Raw genomic sequence first — 26,672 nt, forward strand, 5'->3', positions numbered from 1 at the left:
ATTTCTGTGATGACAATGAAGGGGACCAAAAGTTTAGCCTTTGGGATACTGATTTTTAAGCCGAGTAATAAGAAACAAAAGACTCAGAAAGAACATTTGACACTCTCCTTTTCCTGCCTAAGAGATTTGGAGGAAAAGACCACCTCCAGTAAGGAAATCTTAGTATGTTGGCAGATTAATTTGAATTGATATAGTGGATGGGGGGTGGGCATCAAACAGGGGCTTGTTTACTAGAGTACCTCGTGTCTCATTGTTTCTGGGTTGCATATCAAAAATTTACCTGCCATGTGTGTTCTGCCTTTCTTCAATTACCTGTAAATCATCCATTCTCAGTTTTGAAATCTAAGATCCTGTTCAAATGTCTTATGTACCCAATTTCACCTCTACTGTCTTTGAAATTTTCATGCTTATGTGAAGTCCCCATGCACATGTATTAAAATTAAATTTCCTCCTGTTAATCTGTCTCTGGTAATTCATTAGCCCAACTAGAACTTAGAAGGTTAGCCCCAACAACAATAATTCCAATGTACCATTAAGTGAATTCAAAAAATTTTTAAATTAATAGAAAATAATATTGACACGTGCTGAACAGGACGCTGCATCTCATTATTAATGTATCTTGATCTTGATTAGGCAATGTGGTTAATTTCAGAAATAGAAAGCTACCATGCGAAACAGCAAAAATAATCAACCCTGAAAAAAAGCCAATCAAGAAACAAAAAAAAAATGGGGATTATTAGCGCCTTTGAAATACTAATATTCTGGAATAATCACCAGCTGTGACAAACACTAACCACCTGAGATCAGAAATGGTCAAATTATATATATGAGAAATGTGTTGCTTAAATTTATGCCTAGCCCCCTACTCCTCTCAAAGACAGTGTCTTGCCAATTTTTTAATGTTCTAGGCCAGCAAGTTGAGTCTCTATAGAAATTCTTAACTGTCACCTCTGCTTATGGATAATAACCAAATATTCGGCAGAGCCTATACAACTGCATTGACAAGTTATATTATTCTACATCCAACATTAAATAATCCTTAAATTACTTAGGCCGGTTATCATTTTATAAATACCAATTTTAGCTGTCTACAAGTACCATCCAGCTCAGCCCATTGTGCAGGGCCTGCTCTGCACCAAAGCAATTTCATTGAATAAGTTTTAAGACAGCTATGAGGCTGCTGGATTGTGACGCTAGCCAGCATATCGAAATTGAATCCATTGTATTAAAAAAATTTTTCAAAAATAAAGCATATTTCTTATTCTTTTTTTAATCCACATAAAATGTCTATGCCTATGTTTTTATAAAAATATAGAGGAAGGGGTTATAATGCTACCTTTTATTCTTTTAGATAAAAAAATGCATTCATAAACCCTCGTTTCTTTTCAAATAAACACTATCATCTCAGATCCCCCCCCCCATTATTTATTTTAGGGTTTAAGGACCATTATAGAACCTACAACAATAGATCAGTGACAGACCTGATCCCATCAATTAACACATTCTAGGGAGGCTGCCTGGTTCCTGTGTCCCTCCCTCCCTCCTGAAGGCCTGGTTTTGACCACAGTGACATCCCTGGACTTAAGGATGAATAACCCAGTTAAGGGGGAGTCCCTTCTCTGAGACCAATTCCTTTGTAATTAGAGCCAAAACACAAAGGCCGTTAATGACCTAAGGCAAAGCGATATGAACTCTAAACCAATGAAACCATGACAGCAAGCAGATTTCTAAATAGCAAAGAAGTGGGATCCATTTACTTACATGAAGATTCAGTGCCAAACATGGCTGGCTCCAGAGGCTGCTTTAAAAAAAAATTAGGAGAAAAGGGGGGAAAAAGAAAGAAAAACAGAGGAGAGTGTACGTGTGAGAGTGAAAAGATGAGCCTCTACACAGCAGGGGTCATGAAGACAGACAATGCAGTCCAAGCTGTGTCCAGCTGCCAGATTCTCCTCTTACAAGCTTCAGTGTTCTCCCGCGTAATTGAAAAGCAAGTTCTCCTACAGCACCAAAACCCAAAACCGAAGAGCTGCTTTTGGAAATCCAATAGGGAAAGGCAGGCCGATGTGGCTCTTCTGGGATGCAGTGAGGCAGGGCTAGGTAGCAGCAGAGGCAGGGCTGGGAACAGCAGCAACAGAGGATACTGCAATTCCTAGCCCTGCTGTAGCAGTAAGACAATAGCAGGGCTTATGCATACACTGATGACGTCAGAGACACTGCACAGACCGACTGCGCTGCTGAGCCAGAGAGGCTCCAGGGCCTTCAGGGGGGCAGGCAATTCAAAGGGGAAATCCTTTGTCACAAAACGTACAAAACCAAGAGCCACATATATATTCCCCCTCCTGACAAGATCTTCATCCTTTGATACCAGGCACTAAAAGGAGACCCCAGAGAAATTTAAATATTGGCTTTATAGCAACCATCACAAAAATATGCAGATCAAGGTTCTTGGTTTTATGCAGCAAGTAGAATTTATTAAGAATATCAGAAGTGAGAAGAATAATCTATCTTAAAATAACTACAGAACTCACTATTCTTTCTCTAGGCTTATGCGAGAACAAGAGAGGTTGTACACTCAGTACATGTGAAAACATGTATACTACTACATACACGTTCTGCGCATTAAATACACACACAAATGTTAACAGTAAAATAATAGTGTTAAGTTCTTAGAACACTGCTTCGCACACAGCGAGCACTCAAATGTTAGCGATTACATTATTAGTTATTTTGCAACTATTTTTCAAATGTGAAAACCACTGCTCTAGGAATTTCCCCTATCCTATTCCTTTTGCCTTATTTTTTCTCATTTTTCCTAATGAGAATTCCCGTCATTTTCCAGAGTAATTCAGTCATTTTAAGGCTCTGGGCACACACCTCTGTACACCTGTGTGCAAGTAGGCATTTATGACCAAGAAATACATTTCTTTTTAGCCTGCTCATGCAGAGAAATAATTGAAGACATTAATATTTTGTCTCTTGACTCACTTGACAAATAACAGTCTTCCTGCATTACCTTTACTCTTAGAAATCTAGTTTAAAAAAAAAAAAGCTAGAAGTGTATAGACTTTCTTTAGAACGTCTATCTGACACAAAGAAAAACGTCTTATTTTAATGTTTTTTAAAATACTGAAATGTACAAAATGTGTGTGTATGTGTGTACATATTCCCATAATCTCACACTTTCTAAATAATATAAAGTAGGAAGTTCAAAAGCTCAAGTTTCCTCTCCATCCATTCATCCAAAGTATATACTTTTCCCAATATTTTCTTGTGTTTGTAAAGACACGTCTTTATGTGATACAGCTTTTAAACATTAAATTCTGATATGAATGTAGAACTGAAAGTTACTATATAAAATATCATTAATAGCTCTTCCAGTCAGTATATGTAGATCCATCTCATCCTCTTAATGGTTATATAAGTTCCCATTGTGTGACTGTAGCATAACTGTTCGAGGTCATTTGAACTTTATCTTATTGAAAATAAGAAAATGCAATGATGCTATATAAGATAAAGAATAAATATTTTGTTGTAGAAAAGTATAACAATAACTAATACTTACTGAATCTTTACTATGTGCCAGATAGTATTCTGGGAACTTTACATATACTAACTTATTTAATCTTCTTAACAGCCCTATGAGGTAGATACCATTATATTCCACATTTGACAGATGGTGAAATAATTTACCAAGGTCACACAGGTGGTAAATGATAAGCTAGGATTCAAACCTATGCAGTCTGGTTCCAAAATATATGCTCTTAACTACTCTTCCATAACACCTTTTGAGAAATCAATAAATTAGCAAAATTTTATCTTAAGAATTCAACTAAAATGAAAGGAAAATAGAAATCAAAAATGTGGAGAAAAAAATTCTTAAAAGAGAAAGGTCACTAGAAAAACCTAAAAATGAAGAAAAGGATTGTACCAAAAACTGCAAGAATTAAGGATAATTGGTCAACGACCAAGTGAGATACACCTGTAGGTAGTAGGAAGGGACAATATACTTCCAAAGGGTTGAAACCAGAATATTATCTTATGTAAGATCTATTTTAAGTTGCATACCAGATGTTGTACATGAATAGTCACACCAACAATAGATGGATGTGGCCAACAGAAAGGCAAGAGGAAAAGCAGAATGAGGAAATGGTAAGAGATATTTTCCACCAAAAGCCACAGTCTATATACAATAACTGCTTTGCCAGCTCATTGATAAAGCTCCATTTATCAGCTCATAAGTGAGAGTGTATATATGCATACGGAAATGTATTTTTCTCCATGCTTACATTTATTTCTTGGCATAGACTATCAAGAGTAAGTAAAAGGCTGCAATATTTTTCAAGAAGTCTACTTTTTAGATAGCTATAACCATGTTAAAATATTAGGTATCTCACTTGCCAGCAAAACCAGTCACAAATGACAATCTCTGACTCTTATTAAGGTTCCATAACATCTGGAGGCCCGAGATAATTCTAAACACTTCAGAAGGTTGGGATCTACATCACTGGAACTTCACATTTGACAAAATAGATTTTCAAAACTTTAGTTTGTGCCAATTCCTTCCTCTAGTTAGGTGGTATGAGCTCAGAGAATAAAGACAAATTTTAATGTGTTGCCTAAGGAAGGAAAATATAATGAAAGAATAAAACTGATCTGATGTCCCCCAGGACACACCAAAAATATTACACAATACATTCCAAAACCAAAGTGATCTTTGGATTATCAGTTCTACTTATGCCTGCCTGCCTGCGACTTTGCCATTCCACTTAGTAAAGCAAGTACAGTTAATTTTAGGATAAAGCTGGCAGTAAAAGAAAAGATCAATATTCAAAACAATCAGTGGTCAAATAATTATTGTTAAATTAGAAGGGTATTGATAAAGAAAAATAATAGTGTAAATAGTAAAGTAAGTCAAGAGGGCTATCAGCAGAAACCGCATTCATGAGTTCACTCAGCAACTACTTCCCGGGAGCCTACGATTCTGCACTCCAGGGGCACAGCTGTGAACTAAATCTCTCCTCTATGGAGCTTACATTCCAGTGGGGGAGACACCCAAACAAACATGCAATATAGAAGTGGGAATGTGTGTTATAAAGAAAGATAAGAGGAATTAAAGGACGAGGAGTGATTGAATGGGAGGGTACTTTAAGTAAAATTATCAGGTAATACCAGCCTTTTAAAAAGATGACATTTCAACACAGACCTGAAAAAAAAACTGAAAGGAAACTGCCATGGATAACATGGAAACCACATAGGAGAAAAAGCATTCCAGGAAAAAAAATTAAAATAAATCTATTCTTGAACCATCAAGAATCAGTTTTGCACTGGAAGATAACCACTTCAATGCTGAGACAATGCCATTAAGACAAAAGTAGTTGTGCTAAACTGTGCTGATAGCAGAATAAATTATCTTTTTTAATCCAAAAGATGTCACTCTCCCATAAACTAGAAACGTGTTCTTCTCTTTAAACAGACTAAATACACATACATTTGCAAATATATAAATGTTTGCAAAAATCATCATAGAAGACAACATTCAAAACAGCTTCCTATAACATCAAACACTAGTTTAATTAATGTATCTATTAATGTGGTAAGAACATAAACCACATTCCCTTTAGAGTACACACAATAATTTTGAAAGTGTCAGATCCAGAATTTCTCTGGAGCCATCTCCTTTGTTCACATTAAAGTTTTATTTTCTTAGCATTCCTTTTGAGGTCTATGCAGCATGTTAAAGTTTTGCCCTTTAGGGTACCATCTATACATTTATAAAGCATCACTGAAAAATAAAGAAATGTTTTAATGGCAACATAAAAACTAGAAAAATGAAAGAATTTATTTCTCTGTTCTTTGGTAAAATAGTACAAATTTATAATTAAAAGCATACTCATAGTAAAGCTTCCAGGTATAATGTTATAAATTTGATTTTTGCATATGGTATTAAGTGTGTTCTTTCCATCTTCAACACAGTACCACACATACAGTAAACCTTCTAAAAAGTAAGTATAGTTTATTTCAGAGACCTAGAACAAAAAATTCTGGCACACTAATCTTATAAGGAAAAGAAACAAAATATACATATGAGAGAGAGACAGAGAGAGAGAGAGAGAGGTACTGGTATACTTGCATTAAAGGAACTCTTAAATAGGAAAATATAGATTTGTAAAAAAATATCTGAGGTAATTAATTACTTTAGGCTGTTTTATCTTTAAAAAATATTTACCACACTGCTCACTTCAGCAGCACATATACTAAAAAATATTTACCACAGAAGTCCTTTATATAGCAAACTCCTAAAAGTTACATTTTAAATTATCAATTTCACAAAAATTTGATTTGCATACCATAATTAGCTGTCTTGTCAAAGGTCCATCCACTGGGATTTTGTCATCACACTGGGTATAGAAAGTGGATCTCTGCTCTAATGAAAAATTTTCCAAAGGCCTTTGTTCCTTAGTTAAAAAGGAATCTGTCAGAACACCATATCACCATTACCCATAAGTTCAAATTCAGGGTAATATAATTTTGAATTAGTTGCATAAATTATGGGCAAAAACTCATGTCCTCATTTCCTTATCCACCATCTCACCTCTAAACCCACCCTCACCCCATCCAACTAAAAGAATCCCCCACTTAACTCCAAACAACCACCACCCATGGTTAATCTAACCTTAACTTTATTCCTAAATCTCTACCAATTTATCTTTTGGTGAAACTAGAAATTGAGAACAAGGCTATGTACTTTTAAAAAGAAGCTAGTTATCCATCAGAAAAAAATCTATACGTATTAACACTCAGAAAACTTAGGGTAAAAACTGAAATTCTCCAATTCGCTTTATTATGTTACTTCCACAACAAGATCGAGCAGCTCACATGCACAAAACCACCACAATGCCAACGTTTGACAGAAGCCGCACTCTGCAGACTGTGTGTATACTTTATTCTCTATGTGGCACAGTCTGAACTCAGATGACTTTATTTTAAACCTTCTGGCCAGGAAGGAAGAAATGTGGATTAATTATGGGTTGCAGCTTATTTATTTATTTAATATTTTACATTTTATTATTAGTTTCAAGTATATAGTACATTGGTTAGACATTTACACAGTTTATGAAACGACCACCCTGATTGCTCCTGCTCTCCTACGGCTCTACACCTAGGACTGCAGTTTATTTTAGGTCTGTTTGATTGTGATCCAAATTGAAATAGGAAACAACAAGGGTATATCTGAGAAAATCCCTTAAGTACTTATCCTAAATTATCACAATTTGTATATAACAAATTCAGATGTATTCAGGAATAAATTCATGCATAATATTTTTTAAAGTGCAAACACAGCCAACATAATTTTTAAATATAAATGCATACTTAAATTATAATTTAAGTAATTCCACATGGCTGTAAAATAATTTAAATTTAATTTTACCTATATAATAATCCATAATGAAGCAACAGGCAGGAAAGCAGATATTTTCCAAGGTACAACTCTATCCGACACAAAATGAAACAGCTCCCTGGACCGGCTGGGCAGTCTGGGGAAAGCCTCCTGCCATGTGACATTAAGCACACACACACTTCTGCTTATCTCGACACAGGCCGCAACAGCTGTGGCTCTTCCCTCCCTTGCCTGCTCTTTTCATATCATCCTTAGAAAAATGTCTCTAGAAAAGGACCAGTATTTCTTCCCATTTTATTCCTGTGTTATTAGTTTAAAACTCGGGGTGAAGGGGGAGGGGGAATACACTCTCTTTTTTCTCTAAGTGAAAACACAAGACATCTATACTTTCATCCTGGTACTCAATGTTACAAATCCACTTAACCTGAAAGGAGTTGGCAGCCAAAGCTTTAGAAAGAATATAACAGAAAGCAAGTATCACAATAGAGTCACATAAATTTTTGGTTTCTCAGTGCATTTAAATGTCATTTTTATGCTATATTAAGTGTGTGATAACATTATATCTTTAAAAAATAATGTTCATACTTTTCATTAAAAATACTGTATTACTAAAAACTGCTAACTGTCATCTGAACCTTCAGCAAATTGTAATCTTTTTGCTTCAGTGTTGATAGCTGTTGACTGATTAGGGTTGTGGTTGCTGAAGGCTGGAGTAGCTGTGGCAACTTCTTAAAATAAGACAACAATGAATTCTGCCTCATCAACTAATGCTTCCTTTCATGAACAATGTTCCTGTAGCATGCAATGCTGTTTGATAGCATTTTACCCACAGCAGAACTTCTTTCAAAACTGAAGTCAATGCTCTCAAACTCTGCCATTGCTTTACCAACTAAGTTCACGTGATAGTCTAAATCCTCTGTTGTCATTTCAACAGTCTTCACAATATCTTTACCGGGAGTAGATTTCCATCGCAAGAAACCACTTTCCTTGCTCATCCATAAGAAGCAACTCCTCATCCATTCAAGTTTTATCAGGAGGTTGCAACAATTCAGTCACATTTTCAGAAGGGCTCCACTTCTAATCCTTGTTCTGCTATTTCCACCACAATTGCAGTTACTTCCTCCACTGACATCCTGAACTCCTCCAAATCACCCATGAGAGTTGAAATTAACTTCTTTCAAACTCCTGTTAATGTTGATATTTTGACCCCTTCCAATGAATCACAAATGTTCCTAATGGCATCGAGAATGGTGAATTCTTTCTAGAAGGTTTTCAATTTACTTTGCCCAAATCCATTAGAAGAATCACTATCTACAGCAGCTAAATAGCCTTATGAAATTATTTCTTAAATAATAAAACTTGAATATCTAAATTACTCCTTGATCCATGAGCTGCAGAATGTATGGCGACTTAGAAGGCATGAAAACAATATTAATCTCACTGTACATCTCCATCAGAGCTCTTGGGTGAAATCTTTTTTTTTCTGAGCAGGAGGTCTCAACAGTGGTCTTAAAAGATTCAGTAAACCATATTCTAAATAGAAGTGCTATCACCCAAGATTTGTTCCATTTACAGCAGAGTACATTCAGCATAATTCTTAAGGACCCTAGGATTTTTGGAATGGTAAATGAGAACTGGTTTCAACTTAAAGTCGCCAGCTGCATTAGCTCCTAACAAGAGAGTCGACAAGTCCTTTGAAACTTTGAAGCCAGACACTGACTTCTCCTCTCTACCTATGCAAGTCCTAGATGACCTCTTCTTCCAAAATAAGGTTGTTTCATATAAATTGAAAATCTGTTCCTGAGTATAGCCACCTTAATTAATTTTCTTAGCTAGATCTTCTGGATAACATTCTGCAGCTTCTACATCAGCATGTGTTGCTTCACCTTGCGCTTTTATGTTATGGAGATGACCTCTTAAGCCTCATTAACCAGCCTCTGCTAGTTCCAAACATTTCCTCTACAGCTTCCTCACCTCTCTCAACTTTCGTAGAACTGAAGAGAGTTAAGGCCTTGCTCTGGAATAGGCTTTGGCTTCAAGGACTGTTGTGGCTGGTTTGATCTATTCAGACCACTAAAACTTTCTCAATATCAGAATGGGCAGTTTCATTTTCTTATCGCTTGTGTTTCCTGGAGTAACAACTTTTAATTTCCTTAAAGAACTTTTCCTTTGCATTCACAAATTGGCTAACTGGCAGAAGAGGCCTATATTTTGGCCTCTCTCAGATTTCCACATGCCTTCTTCACTAAGCTTATCATTTCTAGTTTTTGATTTAAACTGAGAGACATGACTCTTCCTTTAACTTGAACACTTAGATGCCATTGTGGGATTATTAACTGGCCTAATTTCAATATTATTATTTTTTTTTTTTTTGGAAATAAGGAGTCACAAGCAGAGGGAGCGAAATGAGGAACAGCACATCAGTGGAGCAGTCAGAATACATATTTATTGATTAATTTTGCCACCTTAAGTGGGTACAGTTCATGGCACCCAGAAACAATTACAGTAGTAAAGGGGATCAAAGTTTTTCCACTCTAAAGCTGCCTTTTGGGATACTGATTTTAAGCTGTTTATTAAGAAACAAAAGACTCAAAAAAAAAAAAAATCTTGACCCTCCCATATCCTACCTAAGAGATTCAGATGGAAAGGCCTACTCCAGGAAAGAAATCTTAGAATGTTCACCGTAACCTAATATGACTAAGTATGGTTAATAGGAAGGCTTCACACAGTAGGTAAATTCTTGCCTAGCAAGAATTTACCTACTGTGTGTGTTCTGCTCTTCCTCAATTACCTGTAAATCACCCATTCTCACTTCTGAAATCTAAGGCCCCGTTCCCACTCTTACCTCCTTTGTTTACAATGTCATATATACCCAAAGTTGCCTCACTGTCTTTGGAATTCTCATGATTATCTGAGTTCCCCATGCGCATGTATTAAAACTTGATTTTCTCCTGTTAAGCTATCTCTGGAAATTTGATTATTATCCCAGCAATAAAAAATTAGAAGCTAAGAGGAAAAGTACTATATATTTTTTTAGCCCATACAACAGTAACATCAAAGATCACTGATCACAAGGTTCCAGTAAAGATGGCAGGGCAGGTTAATGCTGTGCTCACCTCCTCCCACAACCACATCAAAGTTACAACTAAACTACAGAACAACCATCACTGAGAATCGCCTGAAGTCTAACTGAACAGAAGTCCCATAACTAAAAACATACAGAAGAAGCCACACCCAGACTGGTAGGAGGGGCAGAGACAAGGAATAGGCTGACCCCACTCCATGTGAAGAGGTTAAAAATATGGAGGGCTATCTCAGCAAGAGAGTTCCCCCATGAGAAGCAAGGGGTCGCACCCCCAGATCAGAGTTCCAATGCCAGGAAGAGAAGTCCCAACAACTCTAATCATGAAAACCAGTAGAGATTGTGCTGAGATGACCCTTCCTCATCCAAATTGCAAGACCAGCTAAGCCACTTCTAGTGGCTATTCAATACAAACCTCCTGCAGGCATTCTTAAAATCTCTTAAAAATTCACAAACACGAAACAAGCAGCATATGGCCTCGGCTTGCCCCATACCTCTTGCCAAGCCCAACACTAATGGCAGCTGGCCTCAGTTCATAGCTTAGCTTATCCCAGCTACGTCCAAGCCCAGTACAAGTGGAAACTAACTGCAAACCACTTTTTAACCCATACCAAGTAACCCTGTGGCAGGACACAGGCAGCAACTGACTTTGGCCTACACCAGAGACCCTCCTAAAAGGCCCCAGAACCAATGCACTAGGCAGCCATCTTCAGACCACATCAGAGCACCACCCAATCACCTCCACAAAAAAACACCCAAAGGGCAGACTGAGCAGGCAGCAGGACCCTGCCAAACCAAACACTGGCCTGTAAGGTCAGTCCCTGAACAGAAGCTCTGCTACGTTAGTCACAGTTAGTCCTCACAACCAAGCAGCCTGAGGATCAATCTCTCCTACTGACATTCCAACAGCAATCAAGGCTTAACTACAACAGGAGGGCACAAAAAACCCACATAAGGAACACACCTGGAGCACCTGACTTAGGTGACAAGGAAGACTGTGCCACTGGTCCCCGAAGGACTAAGAGACATGGCAGCTCTACCTAATACATAGAAACAAACACCAGAAAGCAGCTAAAATGAGGAGACAAAGATATATGTCTCAAATGAAACAGAAGACCAAAGCTCCCCCAAAAAAACACAAACAAACAAACAAACAAAACCTCATAAGATAAAAACAAACAATCTACCAGATGCAGAGTTCAAAACACTGTTTATAAGGATGTCCAATGATCTCGGTGAGAACTTCAACAAAGAGATAGAAAAAAATAAAAACAGAGATGGAAAACATAATGAAGAACCAGTCAAAATGAAGAATACAAAAAAGAATACATTAGAGGAAACCAACAGCAGGTTACATGAAGCAGAAGATTACATTATTAATTTGGAAGATAAGGTAGCAAAAAATACCCAATCAGAACAGCAATAAGAAAAAAGAATCCAAAATAATGAGAATAGTTAAGTTTATCTGTCCTTCAATTCTGACTGATAGTTTTGCTGGGTAGAGTCATCTTGGTTGTAGGTATTTACTTTTCATCACTTTGAATATTTCCTGCCAATCCCTTTTGGCCTGCAAAGTTTCTGTTAAGAAATCAGCTCATAGACTTATGGGAGCTCCCTTGTAGGTAACTGACTGCTTTTCTCTTGCTGCTTTTAAGACTCTCACTTTGTCTTTAACCTCTGTTATTTCAATTACAATGTGTCTTAGTGTGGGCCTCCTTGGGTCATCTTGTGTGGGACTCTGCACTTCCTGGGGTTATATGTCTATCTCCTTCACCAGGTTAGGGAAGTTTTCAGTCATTATTTATTTCTTGAAATAGGTTTTTAATTCCTTGCTCTCTCTCTCTCCTTCTGGCATCCCTATAATGCGAATGTTGGTATGCTTGATGTTGTTCCAGAGGCACCTTAAACTATCCTCATTTTTTTTGACTCTTTTTTCTTGTTACTGTTCTGATTAGGTGTCTTCTGCTACCATATCTTCTAAATTAATGATTCAATCCTCTGCTTCCTCTAATCTGCTGTTAATTCCTCCTAAGGTCTTCTTCATTTCAGTTATTATATGCTTCATTTCTGACTGGTTCTTTTTTATGTTTTCTATCTCTTATAGTTCTCACTGAGTTCACCTATTCTTACCCTAAGTTCACTAAATATCCTTATACCCAGTGTTTTAAACTCTGCATCTGGTAGCTTGCTTGCCTCCATTTTGTTGAGTTCCTTTTCTGGAGTTTTGTTCTGTTCTTTTGTTTGAATCATGTATTTTGTCTTCCCATTTTATCTGCCTACTTGTGCTTGTTTCTATGTATTAGGTAGGCTGCTATGTCTTCTGATCTTAGTAGAGTGGCCTTATTTAGTAGATGTGCTGTGGGGTCCAGTGGCAGTCTTCCCTGGTCACCTGAGCCAAGGGCTCCAGGTATGTCCCTTATATGGGTTGCATGTGTCCTCCTGTTTTAGTCGAGCATTGGTTGCTGTTTGCTCATCAGTGGGATCGTCTTATTCTCAGGCTCACTGATTTGTTGAATGGCCATGATGAGTGGAGGAGCTGTTGTGCAGGGGCTGAACCTACAGAGCAATATTTGCTTTAGCAGGGTTCTGGTGCCTGCCCTGTCGGCCTTTTGGGTGCATTGTCCTTAGCTATGACCCCAGGTGGTGCTTGGGCTCAGACCAAATCCACCCACTGGGCATGCAGGCTGGGGCCTCCTGGGAGGGGTCCTGCCACTGGCCAAGTTCAGCTACAGCTTGTGTTCTGACCAGGGTGTCCTGGCAAGAGCCATTAAGCAATCCACAGATGGCTGTCACTCAAACTGGGCTTGAAAGTGCCTCGAGAGGCAAGCCACAAAATGAAGATGGACACCACCATTGTCAAGCTTGGGGCTGCTCAGCAAGAGGTACAGGGCAATATCTAGGCCAGATGCTGCTTGTTTTGTGAACTTTTGAGAGATTTTAGGAAAGTCTGCAGCAAATGTCAAGACAGGCCATTCCTGTGGAAAATCCACTAAAGAGGCTTGGACGGGCTCGCAAATTGGAAGGGAAGAGTTCTGAGGGACTCACTATGGCAGGGGGTGGGAGGTGACCAGTGTTAGCTACGTTGATGGGAACTCAGATAAGGCAGCCCCCTGGTTCTACAAGCCGGGCGGGGAAGAGCTCAATAAAGAAACTATGTCCTGTTAGAACTCCTGTCTGGGAGAAAGCTGCCCCTCACCCTGAAGCCAGACAATTCATTTCCTCCCTATAATGTCCCTGGTGCCTTTTGAGCTTCTGCCCAGCATTAGAACTCAGAGCGAGTGAGTCCATTACAACGTATGTTCACGCAGGGCCCTTTAAGAGAAGCGTCTAGGACTCCCCCAGCCCTCCAACTCACTCAGCCACCATCTCCACCTGTTTTCAGAGCCAGAAGTTGTAAGGATTTCTCTTCCTACCATCGGAACCCTGGGCTGGGGAGCCCGGTGTAGGACTTGACCCCTTGCTCCTCTGGAGAGATCCGCAGCCAAGATACTACTCTCAATTTTCAACCACCACACATGGAAGTAGAACCAGCCCATTTTGCATCTCTGCCTCTCCTACCAGTCTCGAAGTAGCCTCTTCTGTGTGTCCTAATTGTAGGACTTTTGTTCAGCTAGACTTCAGGAAACTCCCAATGATGGCTATTCTGTAGTTATAATTGTAATGTAGTTGAGAGAGGAGGTAAGTACAGCATTTATCTACTCTGCCATCTTGACCAGAACTCCTCAATAATTACTTTAAATGCAAACAGATTAAATGTGTCAATCAAAAGACATAGGGTGGCTGAATGAATAAAAATGCCAGACTCCTACATATGCTGCCTACAAGAATCTCACTTCAGATCAAAAGACAAACACAGACTAAAAGAGATAAAGAAGATATTTTATGAAAATGGAAACAAACAAAAAAGCTCGGGTAGCAGTACTGATATTAGACAAAATAGACTTTAATACAAAGGTTATAACAAAAGATAAAAATGACCTAGCAATTCTATTTCTGGGTATTTATCTGAAAAAAACAGAACACTAACTCAAAAAGACATAAGCATCCATATATTCATTGCAGCATTACTTACAATAGCCAAGATATGGAAGCAACCTAAGTGTCCATTAATAGATGAATCAATAAAGAAGTGATACACACACACACACACACACACACACACACAGGAATATTATTCTGCCTTAAAAAAACAATTAAATCTTTCCATCTGCAGCAACATGGATGGATGGACCTAGAGGGTTATTATGCTAACTAAAATAAGTCAAAGATAAATACCATATGATTTCACTTATATATGGAATCTAAAAAACAAAATAAACTAACAAAACAGAAACTCATACAGAGAACATTTTGATTATTGCTGGATCAAAATGGGGTTGTAAGAAAAGGTGATAAAGAGGAAGGGATTAAGAAATGCAAATTCATAGTTTCAAACAGTCATGGGAATGTAAAGTATAGCACACAAATATAGTCAATAATATTGTAATAATTATATATGGTGTTGGATAGGTACTAGCTTTATCAGTATGGTCACTTCATAATTTATATAAATGTCTAATCATTATGTCGCATACCCGAAACTATCCTATATTGTATGTCAACTGCAATTGAAAAATAAAAAAATTATTATATCCACAAAAAAGATCACTGACCACTGATCACCATTAACAAATATAATAACAAAAAGTTTGAAATATTGCAAGAATTAACAAAATGTGACACAGACACAAATGCTCTTGAAAAATGGCATAGACTTGCTCTACACAGTATTGCCACAAACCTTCAATTTGTAAAAAAAAAAAACAGTATTTACGAAGCAGAATAAAACAAACTAAAATGAGGCAGGCCTGTATGTTCATTCATTTGATAGTATGCACATTTGATCCATTTGAGATGCATTCGATTAATTTTAAAACAAACTTAATAAAGGTAATTAAAGAACAATCCTTTAATGCACATCTAAGACTTTCGATTCATTTATCTGACTCCTGAAACAGACATCAGACGGAAAGGACATAATAACATTTCTGAGACAGACTCTATCAGATATAATCTTTAATGTCACATTGCCACATACCCTGAGCCATCGTTTCCTTCACTGCCAAATGTTTTGATCTTGAGTGTGTCCTGGCTAAAACTTAAAATAAACTTTAACAATGGCTACTTCATCTTGATACAATTCTTTACCTTGCCCAGAAACAAGATATAAATAAATTTTTAAATTTTTTATCAGCTTTCTTTTTTCAAGCAGCCTGAATGGTTGGACAATTTTCAACTTAGAGATATATTAAATACTCCCTCCCCCTCCCCCCCCAAATTGCAGCTACTTTGAGGAAAATACGATATTGGTTATTTAGAGTGGTTTTGTTGGTGTGGGGATGTTTGTTTTGCTTTTATTTTGGTACTTTCCTTTACACTGAATAAGTTTCTCCATAAGATAATTACGAAGTTGACAATACTATAAAATATAATTTCTAATTTTCAATATAATGTCAAAACTATGTATAGTGCAGAAAACTAAAAATTCTGGGTTCAGTGTCATCATTGAACAGATCTCCCCAATAATTTTATTAAACAAGTGAGAAAGCATTTCACTCAGCCATGTAGTCAATGCTCCATTACCATAAGCTGCTCCCATTATACCCCATTCTGCTAACAGTCAAAAGCTGTTAATTGTTACCAACCTCACCTGTCACTGTTGTTCAGCAGACCCTTCTCACTTCCCAGGCATTAATTCTCTTTATCTTACTCTAAGGTACAGGTTGGGAAGCTTTCCATAAGCTATAAAAATTTTATATAGTAGTTTCTTCCTGGAAATTAAGATGTGCAAATAGTTAAAATGTTAATGCCATGGCTGTTTTACAATGGTAAACTCAAAATGGCTAAAATTAACTGCCCATACTACTTGCAAGTGTGTGGAAACACTGATAGCCATTATCAGATGTCACATGAAATGCCTTTCATGAACAGTACTATTAGAATGGATTTTTAAAGTTCTTATCTAATTATTTATAGAGTAGTATTATTTTGAGAGCAATTGTTTCATTTTTATCTTTAAGTCACAGATATTTTAAGGAAATGCATTTTATAACAATATTAGAACATAATGAAAAGCTAGAGATATGAGATAGATGAATAAATGGGTAGATATCTATAAAATCTAATCTACAGTTAAGTGATCTGTACACCTCAGAAATCCAGCAGAGTGTGGTTAAGAGCCAGGTTTTGAGTCAGACAGAGAAAGTTCAAGTTGCACCTTAGCCACTTATTAGCTAGATGATCCTAAGTTTTTAAATCTAAGCCTCAATTTTCTCATAAATTAAGTGACAAAGGTCCTAGATAATGCCTGGGGCATGATAACAGCTAATATGTAAATAGCATTTAATGTATACCAGGCATTGTTCTAACTTATTTAACCTTCACAACAACCCTATGAAGTATTACATTACCTTCATTTTATAGATGAGGAAACTGAGGCATGGAGGGTCGATAACTTACCTAAGGTCACACACAATACATAGCAAACCCAAGATTCAACCCAAGTAGCTAGCTCAGAGTCCTGTGCTTAACCACTACACTGACAATCTCTCTACAGAGGGGAGATCAATAAATGGAAGCAAACAAGAAAATTCATTTCAAAAAATTAGGTTCATTCTTTCCAATAAAACCAATCTTACAAGAGTGCCAAATATTTCAGTTCAGAGATTATAAAAATTATCTTTTTATATTCGATGTTTGATTCCAATATTTAGAAAAATTAAGAGAAATAGAATGAAAGAGATGTTTACAGTCATTGTGATAGCATACAATGAGAGCTGCATTAACCAGATAAGCAGAAGTAAGTACTCAAGGACAGAAAGCCATAAACCATACAAGGACCTATACTACCCCCTGTATTCCCAGTGACCACTAAGTCCCTCCCTCTCTGATTTTCAGTTCTCCAAATGTCACTGTAGATACTAATAGCCTGGTTTCTAAAGAGTTGGAACAGGTTCCTCTAACTAAAATCTCACTCAGGAAGAGAGCCTTCAACTAGATCTCCCTAACTTTCTCCACATGGAATCTTCTTTATTCCCATCTCACTATCAGCAAAGACTCGCTGGTACCTAGATGTACCCCTGTCTACAGCAACAATCAAATTATAGCCCTCCCCACCACGTGGTAACAAGTTACCAGAGTTAAAGGTTCTTCTTGGGTCACCCATTATAGCCTACGGCCCAGAGACCATTGCCCTAACTGCAACTTACTGACACAGCAGCAGCCCACACTGCACCCCAGAAACTCAATCGCAGATTCCTGTTATAATTTAACCCTTCATGATCCAAGCTAGAAGTATAATTGTTTAATCAAAAGACCTGGGGTCTACCCTCAACATTGCTACTCATTACCTCTCTGGTCTAAGTCCTGGAAACTCCGTAAGTGTCCCTCACTGATAAAATGAAGATAACCTGGATGATGCCTAAAATCTCATCTAATTCCAATGATCTAAGATTCCACTTTAAACCAACTACATCTGGATGAGAAAACTCAAGTAACTATCTGCAGGTAACTGCTCCTCCCCTTCTAGCCCATAGCATCCCCTTCTCCATCCTGCTGAGGCTTTGAAAACAGGCCACCTCAATTGTGCAAAACCAGGAAGCCAAGGTACACTGTCCATATCCAGCACATTTACACTGAATGGCTGATGCTCCGAGGGAGCCTCCAACTGTTTACAAGTGCACTCTTCCTCATTAGACAGGCCCCCAGCCTAGGAATGAGTAAGCAAATGCAAACACATAGCACACATAGAAACAACTGTTGGAGGCCCTACCTACTGGCAGGTTCATGGCCTGCTGGGTCACACCTTTAGAACAAAAAGGCCTGGGTGCCAGTAGTAAAGCTTCCAGGACATGATGATGTAGGTAGCCTGAACAGGGAGTGCTGAGTTTTCTGTAGATGACAACTTAGGCGCTGAGACAATGCATTCCTCTCTCTCCCTTTCATGGCTTTCTTACCTGGATCAGTTCTTGCTCTTTGAGTCCACAGCCCCTTACACCTTCCCCAGAGAAGGACAATGAGTATGGCTCCCACTTCACTCTTCTCTCTTAAACCCCAAAACTATAACTTTACCATAATATTTTATATCATATTTCCAAAGCATACAATAACTCACTTTATTGTACATTTTAAAACCCAAGAGTTGGAATTTAAATGCTCACCCTGTTTTTCCATATTTCAGAAATGATAATATGGGTTTTCCCTCTAGTCTCTATTCTCACCCTCCTCACTGACAAGTCAAAGGTAAATCAAACTGCAACTTCCCTTTACTCTAAGTCCAAAGAAACTTTAACTAAGACATTGCTGCTCCCCCAAGCTTCTTACCACCCACTCCAGGCTGCATTTGCCTCAGCATTTCCTTTTTAGGTTCTGCCGCTTACAGAGCCCCAAGACTACGTCATGGCCTGTCCCATAGTGTTAGAAGGCTCCCTTGCAAAAAGGAATCTCTGAATGAAGATGATCTGAAGAGAGTAAGCCTAACTCCTCCCATGAGTGAGCTACACATCTCTTAACGCAACACTTTTAAGTAAGCTAAGGCAAGAGAATCTAGCTCCAACCAGGTAACAATTCTTTGAAATAAGGAGAAATCTCAGCTGTTCAACTCAATACCATGACCCAGACCAGTGCTATACATTCTTCAAGGCAGAGTTGAGAGTCATCTTCAGCAAGCACAAAAGCACAATTATAACCAAAGGCATGGTAAAACCTGAAAGAAGATCTACTTTTCCAATCTTCAAACCTGATAAGGCCTCTTTCTGGACAGACAACATCTATTTGTTATGCTTTAAAAGAATGATGGTAATGGTGGCAATAGTGGAAGAATCCAAAGTTCTCAGTGGCTACAAAACTCAGGCCTCTTAGAAAGTAGCAGGGCCACTCCCTTCTTACATGAGCCCCAAGAGGACTGACATCAAGTAACCGCAGCTGGAAAGAAAGGGGAAATAACTTTCATAAGAGATGGAATATAGTCCCCCAACCACTGATACTTTTATTTTTTACTCCATCAGAAGATGACTATGAAAAAAGACAATGGTTTAAATGCTTAATGCTAACATATAAATATATATATACATATATATGTGTGTATATATATATATATATATATATATATGTGTGTATGTGTATGTGTATATGATCCTTCCAATTGCTCCCTCCCTGTTCCTCCACCTAGCCAACATTTTTTCCTCTTTCCAACGAGGGAAAAAAAAAAATGGCATAGATGATAGAGGCTCTGTTCATTCCTCTGGTGACCAAATCAAAGTTGTGACAGAAACGAGGAGCAAACAGTGTGGTAAAATCTCATGGGATCTAGATGAACAAGCCATACAACTAAGGAGAAATCCAAGAAAGCAGCCTGCAACGGTAGAAGGCTGGACAGGGTGAGGGCGCGGGGCTGCCAGGTCTCAAGCAGCTGAGTGAGACCGAGGCTGCAGCGGCGACGGACGTCTCTTAAAGGGAACTGGTCCACGAGTAGATTTTCACAGTAACGGACCTGCTCTCTCTCGGCACCAGCGACAGTTCGGTTGCGTGCAGTGGGCACCAGGGACTTACAGGAAGACATTGTTGGAGTGAGGGCCGAGGAGAGACTCGCTGTGTAAGAAGTGCTGGCGGTATCCATTTTTCTCTGTTGAGCCCTCCCCTCTACCAGTGCACCGGACACAGCGCTGCCACCGCCTAGACATCATCAAACTGGATAACAGAGGTCACTCTGCCCAGAGGATTCCCTGAAACCCCACCTCCCCCAACTCGCAGCCCCGCCCAAGCCACATCCAGGGGTATCCTCAGCGAGTGAGGTAGGTGCTCCTTGCTGAGCAGTGCCTAGACTCACACTGGAGGCAGCTGGCCTTGGTTTCTGGCCTTGGTTTTTGAGGCAACTATAAGCACAGCATCTGTGGATTGCTTGCCGAATCTTAACAGGTGGCCTCAGATGGGTAAAGATTGGAGCTAAATTTGGCCTGCAGCCAAACCCCTCTCAGGACTGTGCAACTGGACACCTACTTCACAAATCCACACTAATAAGACCGGGAGACTTAGCAGCTTTGCTTAGTACATAGAAACAGACATGGAAAGGCAGCCAAAATGGGAAGACAAAGAAGCAGAAACCATTTGAGAGAACAGAACAAAGATCCAGATATAATGGAGTCAAATAATCTAACAGATGCAGAGTTCAAAAAACTGGTTAAAAAGATGCTTGACGAACTTTTGGGAAGTATAGAACAATTCAGCGAGAACTTCAACAAAGAGACAGTAACATAAAATGGAAATGGAAATAATAAAAGGGAACCAGTCTAAAATGAAGAACACATTATCTGAGATGAGAAGTATATTAAATGGAATAAACAAAAGAATAAACAAAGTGAATAAAGAAAAGGATCACGTGCCCTATCTAGAGGATGGGAAAGACAAGGACACTCAATGAAAATGGCAAGAGATAAGATGCCAAGACTATAAAAATAATTTAAGGAGCCTATGGAACACTCTTAAGGCTCCAAATATCTGTCTGATCTGCATACCTGAAGAAAGTCAAGATGTTGAACAGTTGTTTGAAGAAATAATGATGGAAAACTTCCCTAACCTGGTGAAGGAAATGGACATAAAACCTCAGGAAGCTCAGAGAATCTCAAAAATCAGGGATCCAAAGAAGCCCACACCAAGACTCATCATAATTAAAATTCCAAAGGTTAAATACAAAGAAAGAATATTAAAAGCAGCAAGAGAAAAACAGATAAGGAAACACCCGTAAGACTGGCAGCTGATTTCTCAAAAGAAACTTTGCAGGTCAGAAGGGCTTGGCAAAAAATATTCGACAGGATGAAGACCCAAGATCTATAACCAAGGATACTTTATCCAGCAAAGCTATTATTTAGAGTTGAAGGACATATAAAGAGCTTCCCAGACAAAAATAAGCTAAAGGAATTTATCACCACCAAGCCAGTTTTACAGGAAATGTTGGAGGGACTTCTTTAAGAAGAAAAAACATGTATCAAAAACAGGAATCAAGAATGGTAACACCTACATTCCTATCAATAGGTACCTTTAATGGAAAGAATTAAGTGCTCCAACCAAAAGATAGAGTGGCTGAAAGGATAAGAAAACAAGACCCCTACATGTTGCCTATAAGAGACCCACTTCAGATTAAAAGACACATAGAGACTAAAAAGAAGGAGATGGAAAAAGATATTGCTTTGATGGACCAAGAAGGTATTTAAGTCAGATAAAGAAAGATAAACACTATATGATTTCACTTACATGTGGAATCTAAGGAACAAAAAAGAACAAACTAATCAAAAACAGACTCACAAATATAGTGGACAATTTGGTGACAGACAGAGGGGAAGGGGGCTGGGGGGCTGGGATAATGGTGTGAAGGGGTAAAGAAGTACAGATCAGTCAGTAGCTGATGGATAGTCAAGGGGATGGGGAGCATGGCATAGGGAATGAAATTAGGATGAATACGTTGGCTAGGTGGAGGAACGGGGAGGGAGCAATTGGAAGGATCATTTTACAAACTATGTTGATGTCTAACCAATGTACTATATTCTTGAAATTAATTTCAATAAATAACATTTTTTTTAAAAGAAATAAAATTGAACTGAAAAAAAAAAAATTCAGGTTTCTATGACAGAGAGGCACCCAAGCCAGACATAATCCCTCTGTGGAATGGTTCTGTATGCAAACTACAGACTTTCCTATGTGATTTTGGTCTGTTCACCTGGCTGGCAAAAGGAATCACTGGAAAATAAGCAAAGGAGGTCAAGAAAAATAGTATGAATGGACTATTGTGAGTTGTTCCAGAGGCAAAAAACAGTGGAGAAACTCTTCAAGAAATATAGTAGTATTCAGCTAGTTTTCAGAACACAAAGAAAGTCACAATTTCCCTTGGTACTCCAAAATATAAATTATTCTTGATGTTTCATAACAGATGTCAACACACTCTTTCTATAAAGAACCAAACAAAATATTTTAGATTCTTTGGGACCATTCAGTCTCTGTCACAACTACTCAACTCTGCCATTTTATTGCAAAAGTGACCATAAACAACACATAAATGAATAAATATAGCTATGTTCCAATAAAACTTTATTTATAGACTGTGAAATTGGATTTCTTATCATTTTCATGTATGGTGAGATATTATTCTTTTGAATTTTTTCAACCATTTAAAAATACTTTTTAAAAACCATTGTTAGCTTGCAAGTCATACAAAAACAGGTGGCCTTTGGACTATATGTTTGTCAATCCCTGTTCTATAACTTTTACTGTAGTTGACATGACCTTTTCTCTGAAAGAGCTCTGATCTTCAATTAGATCTCTGCCACGGACAAGACTCACAAAAATTATGAATTCCATCAACAACTGCTTGGTAAATGGGGGCTAGGAATTCAAGAAAACATTCACCCCAGTTGCCTTCATTTCTAATGATACAATAAGCAACACCTAGTCTTGATAGCCCACACAACCTTGTTCATTCCCTATTGATTAAAATTAGTGGTAAATATGAAGTTGACTTGTGAGAAATCAACTACTGTCACACAGAGTAAGAAAAACATTTCCGACACACATACATCTCTAGCCTTTGTAGTGTCTATAAAAATGTAAATCATTGGTTAAGATTTCCAAATCTCCTCAATTATACTATAAGCCAGGAAATATTATACAAAGTACACTCAGTATAAAATACAAGTAACAGCTAGTTTGTTTTGAGAAAACCTGGCCTGTTCACCAACAATAGCTGAAAGAGAATTCTTGAGAAACAATAAACTAAGATTTCAATCCTAACTGCACAGGTAACTACTTGGTTAGCCATTTCAAAACAACATCTCATTTATGAAATTAAGAGGTAGATTTAGATTATTTCTGTGGTCTTTTCTAGTTCTAAAATGCTTGTAATGAGCTGCACTAATCAATGAGCTGTCCTAGACCACTGAGAATTTCCGCATTTTTCATTTTGCATTACTTTCAGATAAGAAGAAGGTAATTTCTACTCTGCTCTTTTAGCTCAGGCTTTTTGGAAGGCCATTGAAAATATATTTCTGATCAGGACAATTGCTGCCCTCTTAGAAGTAACCCAGTCTTGACATAGATATAGGTGATTCAAGAGAAAAGGTAATACAGTATAATAATATTTGGAAGATGTTTCTGGAGACAAACATTTGTACCTGCTGCAACCATAAAATCCAAGTTGTAGATTTTATAACAAAAGCACACAATCAGGTCTTTTAGCCACCATAGAAATCTGTCTTCAAAATTACTTCATTTTTCCACAACAACTACATCCTTGACCTATAGAGACCACACTACAGTCTGACTCTAGAATCAAGAGGACATAGATTTAGTCCCTGCCATTGGTACTTATGTATCAAAAGTTATTCACCTCCAAGCTTCATTTTACCCATCTGTAGAATAGGGATGCTATTCCTGGTAGCAATGGAGATTATTTATGTGTATACACACACACACACACACACACACATAGATACATACATTTATACATATACATATATACACACACATACATACATATATGTACATACATATACACATATACACAAACACATACATATGTCTTTGGGAAAAAAATAATTTACAAAGCAACAGGAATAATATGATAGCATTTCAGAGTTGTTTTAAAAAGCATACAGTGGGAAAACAAGAAGGAAATTCTGACACATGCTACAATATGGATGAACCTTGAGGAAATTTGATAAGTAAAATAAGCCAGTTATAGAAAGACAAATACTGTACGATTCCACTTACATGAGGTACCTAGAATGACCAAATCATAAAGACAGAAAGTAGAATGGTGGTTCCCAGAGGCTGGGAGAAGGGGAAAGGGGAGTTTAAAAACATACAGTAGATATCTCTGGCAGTAGAATTACTAATGATATTCACTTTAAAAGATACTCTACCCAGAAAAAAAAAAAAAGATATTTTCAATTTATATGTGAAGTAAGCCTAAAAGAATAAAAGTTATAAAATCTAGCAGCTAAGGGCCTAATAAGTCTTAAATACATAAAAATTGAATACTATAATTAGAAACTATACATATAATTAGGGTTAGAATAACTGCCTAAAAGAATGATGTAGAACTGGTAAGACTAAAGTATATTTCAAATCTTAAATTTGTAGAGAAATATTAACTTTAAATGGCATTTACACAAAGTTTATTTAACATTTTATTTGGAATCCAAAGCATTATAAAAATATAAAAATAAAGAATTAAAACTTCATTGTTAATTCTAGTGCCTACCAATGCTTATTGAGTGAATAAATAGACAAGCTTGAGTAGAAAGCAACTTTGAATCTCAGAAAATGTACAAACCATTCAGAACAGATAATTAAACTACACTGCTACCAACCGGTGGCAGCATCCCGAAAACAGAAGGACAATAACTAGGAAAGGAAAGAGTTTGTGACTCAAACTTTAAAAGATGTAAGTAAGAGGGTGATAGACTTTTGACAACTTTTCTCCTTTGAAAGCTTTATTATTTCCAATAAAATATGGACAGTGTCCTTTATAAAGGCACATTGACTCTGCTATAAATCAACCATTAAAAAGGTATGAGGTGGGAAAATTACTGGAATTAGAGCAAGTTCCACTTTAGAATCCTGCTTTACGCAACACTGTGCCTGTTTTCACAGACATAGGTTGCTGTGAGGTTTACATGAGATTCAGGTGAAAGCTCCTTATAAATGGTAAAATGTTAGGATGTAGTATTATTATTAATTTAATTACTATTGTTGACCTTTTTGCTTAAATAAAACATCTCTGAAACATTTCTATTTATGATCTCTATAATTAAAGTTTAACAAACAAAATGCATCGGTTTTTTAATACATTAAATGTCTAATTAAAGATAAAAGAGTAATAAATATCTGTCCTTTGACTGAGTCGTCACAATCCAATTCATATTTTTTTCCCAGGACTTGTTTCACTGGGTTGGTTGGGTGGTTGGTTGGTTTAGCAGAAACATGCCCTACATTCTTGCATGAACATAATTTACTTTTAAATTGACGTCTGGAATTCGGCATCCTGGATCTTAAAACAGGGCTCTATGTTAGTCATTGTTTCCACAGTCTATCAGCAGTTAGGCAGGAAGTTTGATATGCAAAGAAGGAATTGAATCTCAGGGTTCTAGCACCTCATAAAATCTGATACATACGACTACTCATGAAAACTAGAAATGTCTTTATATTAATGGTAACAACCAATGTAAAGACAAGAAAAATGGGGACCATTTATGACTTATTATCACAGGAAATAACTGAAGGTGAAATGGATTGAAACAGAACTAGACTTAGGATCAACAGCTTTTAGATTTTCCTTTCTGTACAACATGAAAACAATATTAGATTTTACTTTTACATAATATGAATTACTAACATCAAAAATTTGTCCTCATAATAGCATAGGAAAATTAGATTCAAAAGACTGATGTCCCGGCATTTCATTAAGAATGTAAAAGATTCTAGAAATATATGTGTGTTACTTTAAAAAAAAAAAAAAACTATACTTTAAGGGTAGATGATACAACAATGAACAAAATACAAAGGCCAGTGGACTTTCAGGTATTCTACAGTAACAATACACTTAAATATGACCATGTTTCAAAATTTTTTGAGGGAATCAAGAGACAAAACATGTTATGTTCTCACGTACTACGTACCTAAAATACTCCTAATTCTACTTGTATCAAGTCTTTATAGAGATATAAAGTATCATAAATGTTTTCTTTTTCCCAAAATAGTCCATGAAAGATAAGTCACCTTTCTAATTGTTTACTGTAACATACATATTTTTTAAATTAGATACTATTTTTAAGTTATAATAATGAACTTATCTCTAATACATTGTAAGATAAAGTGGATATAAGTATACTAAATTTAAAATAGAAAATAAGTATATGAAATAAGTTTTGTTTCTATCATTGAAATTCAAATAATCATCTAGAATCATTGTTTATTTGGAGACAGATTTCTTAAAGGTGAATATTTAAGTCATTTGGGGGACAGTTCAATGACAACTTCTGCATTTTTCTCCTTGAGCACAAAACAAGAACTTGGTTGCATGAGTTCTTTGAGTATATCTACTCAGAGAATTAGGGATAAAGCAAATGGGAAGCATGGAATTTTTGAATTTGGAGTCAATGCCTT

General features: G+C 37.2%; 1 protein-coding gene across 9 annotated transcripts in view; it reads right to left on the reverse strand.

The window, feature by feature from the left end:
- Window positions 1–26,672, reverse strand: part of ST7 (suppression of tumorigenicity 7) — a 243,900-nt gene that overhangs the window by 177,108 nt on the left and 40,120 nt on the right. The window contains exon 1 of one of the 9 annotated variants that reach the window (XM_036231005.1): window positions 7,430–10,095. The exons of 5 other annotated variants lie outside the window; for them this stretch is intronic. In XM_036231005.1, coding sequence (XP_036086898.1) covers window positions 7,430–7,445 — 16 coding nt within the window. In that variant the 5' untranslated portion in view covers window positions 7,446–10,095. Of the gene's footprint in view, window positions 1–1,761; window positions 6,299–6,347; window positions 7,341–7,429; window positions 10,096–26,672 lie in introns of those variants that run through there. 3 more of the 9 variants (XM_036231006.1, XM_036231004.1, XM_036231007.1) reach the window with 3 other exon arrangements.

This window comes from Rousettus aegyptiacus, unplaced genomic scaffold (assembly GCF_014176215.1).
Source record: "Rousettus aegyptiacus isolate mRouAeg1 unplaced genomic scaffold, mRouAeg1.p scaffold_m13_p_13, whole genome shotgun sequence".
Classification (NCBI taxonomy): Eukaryota; Metazoa; Chordata; class Mammalia; order Chiroptera; family Pteropodidae; genus Rousettus; species Rousettus aegyptiacus.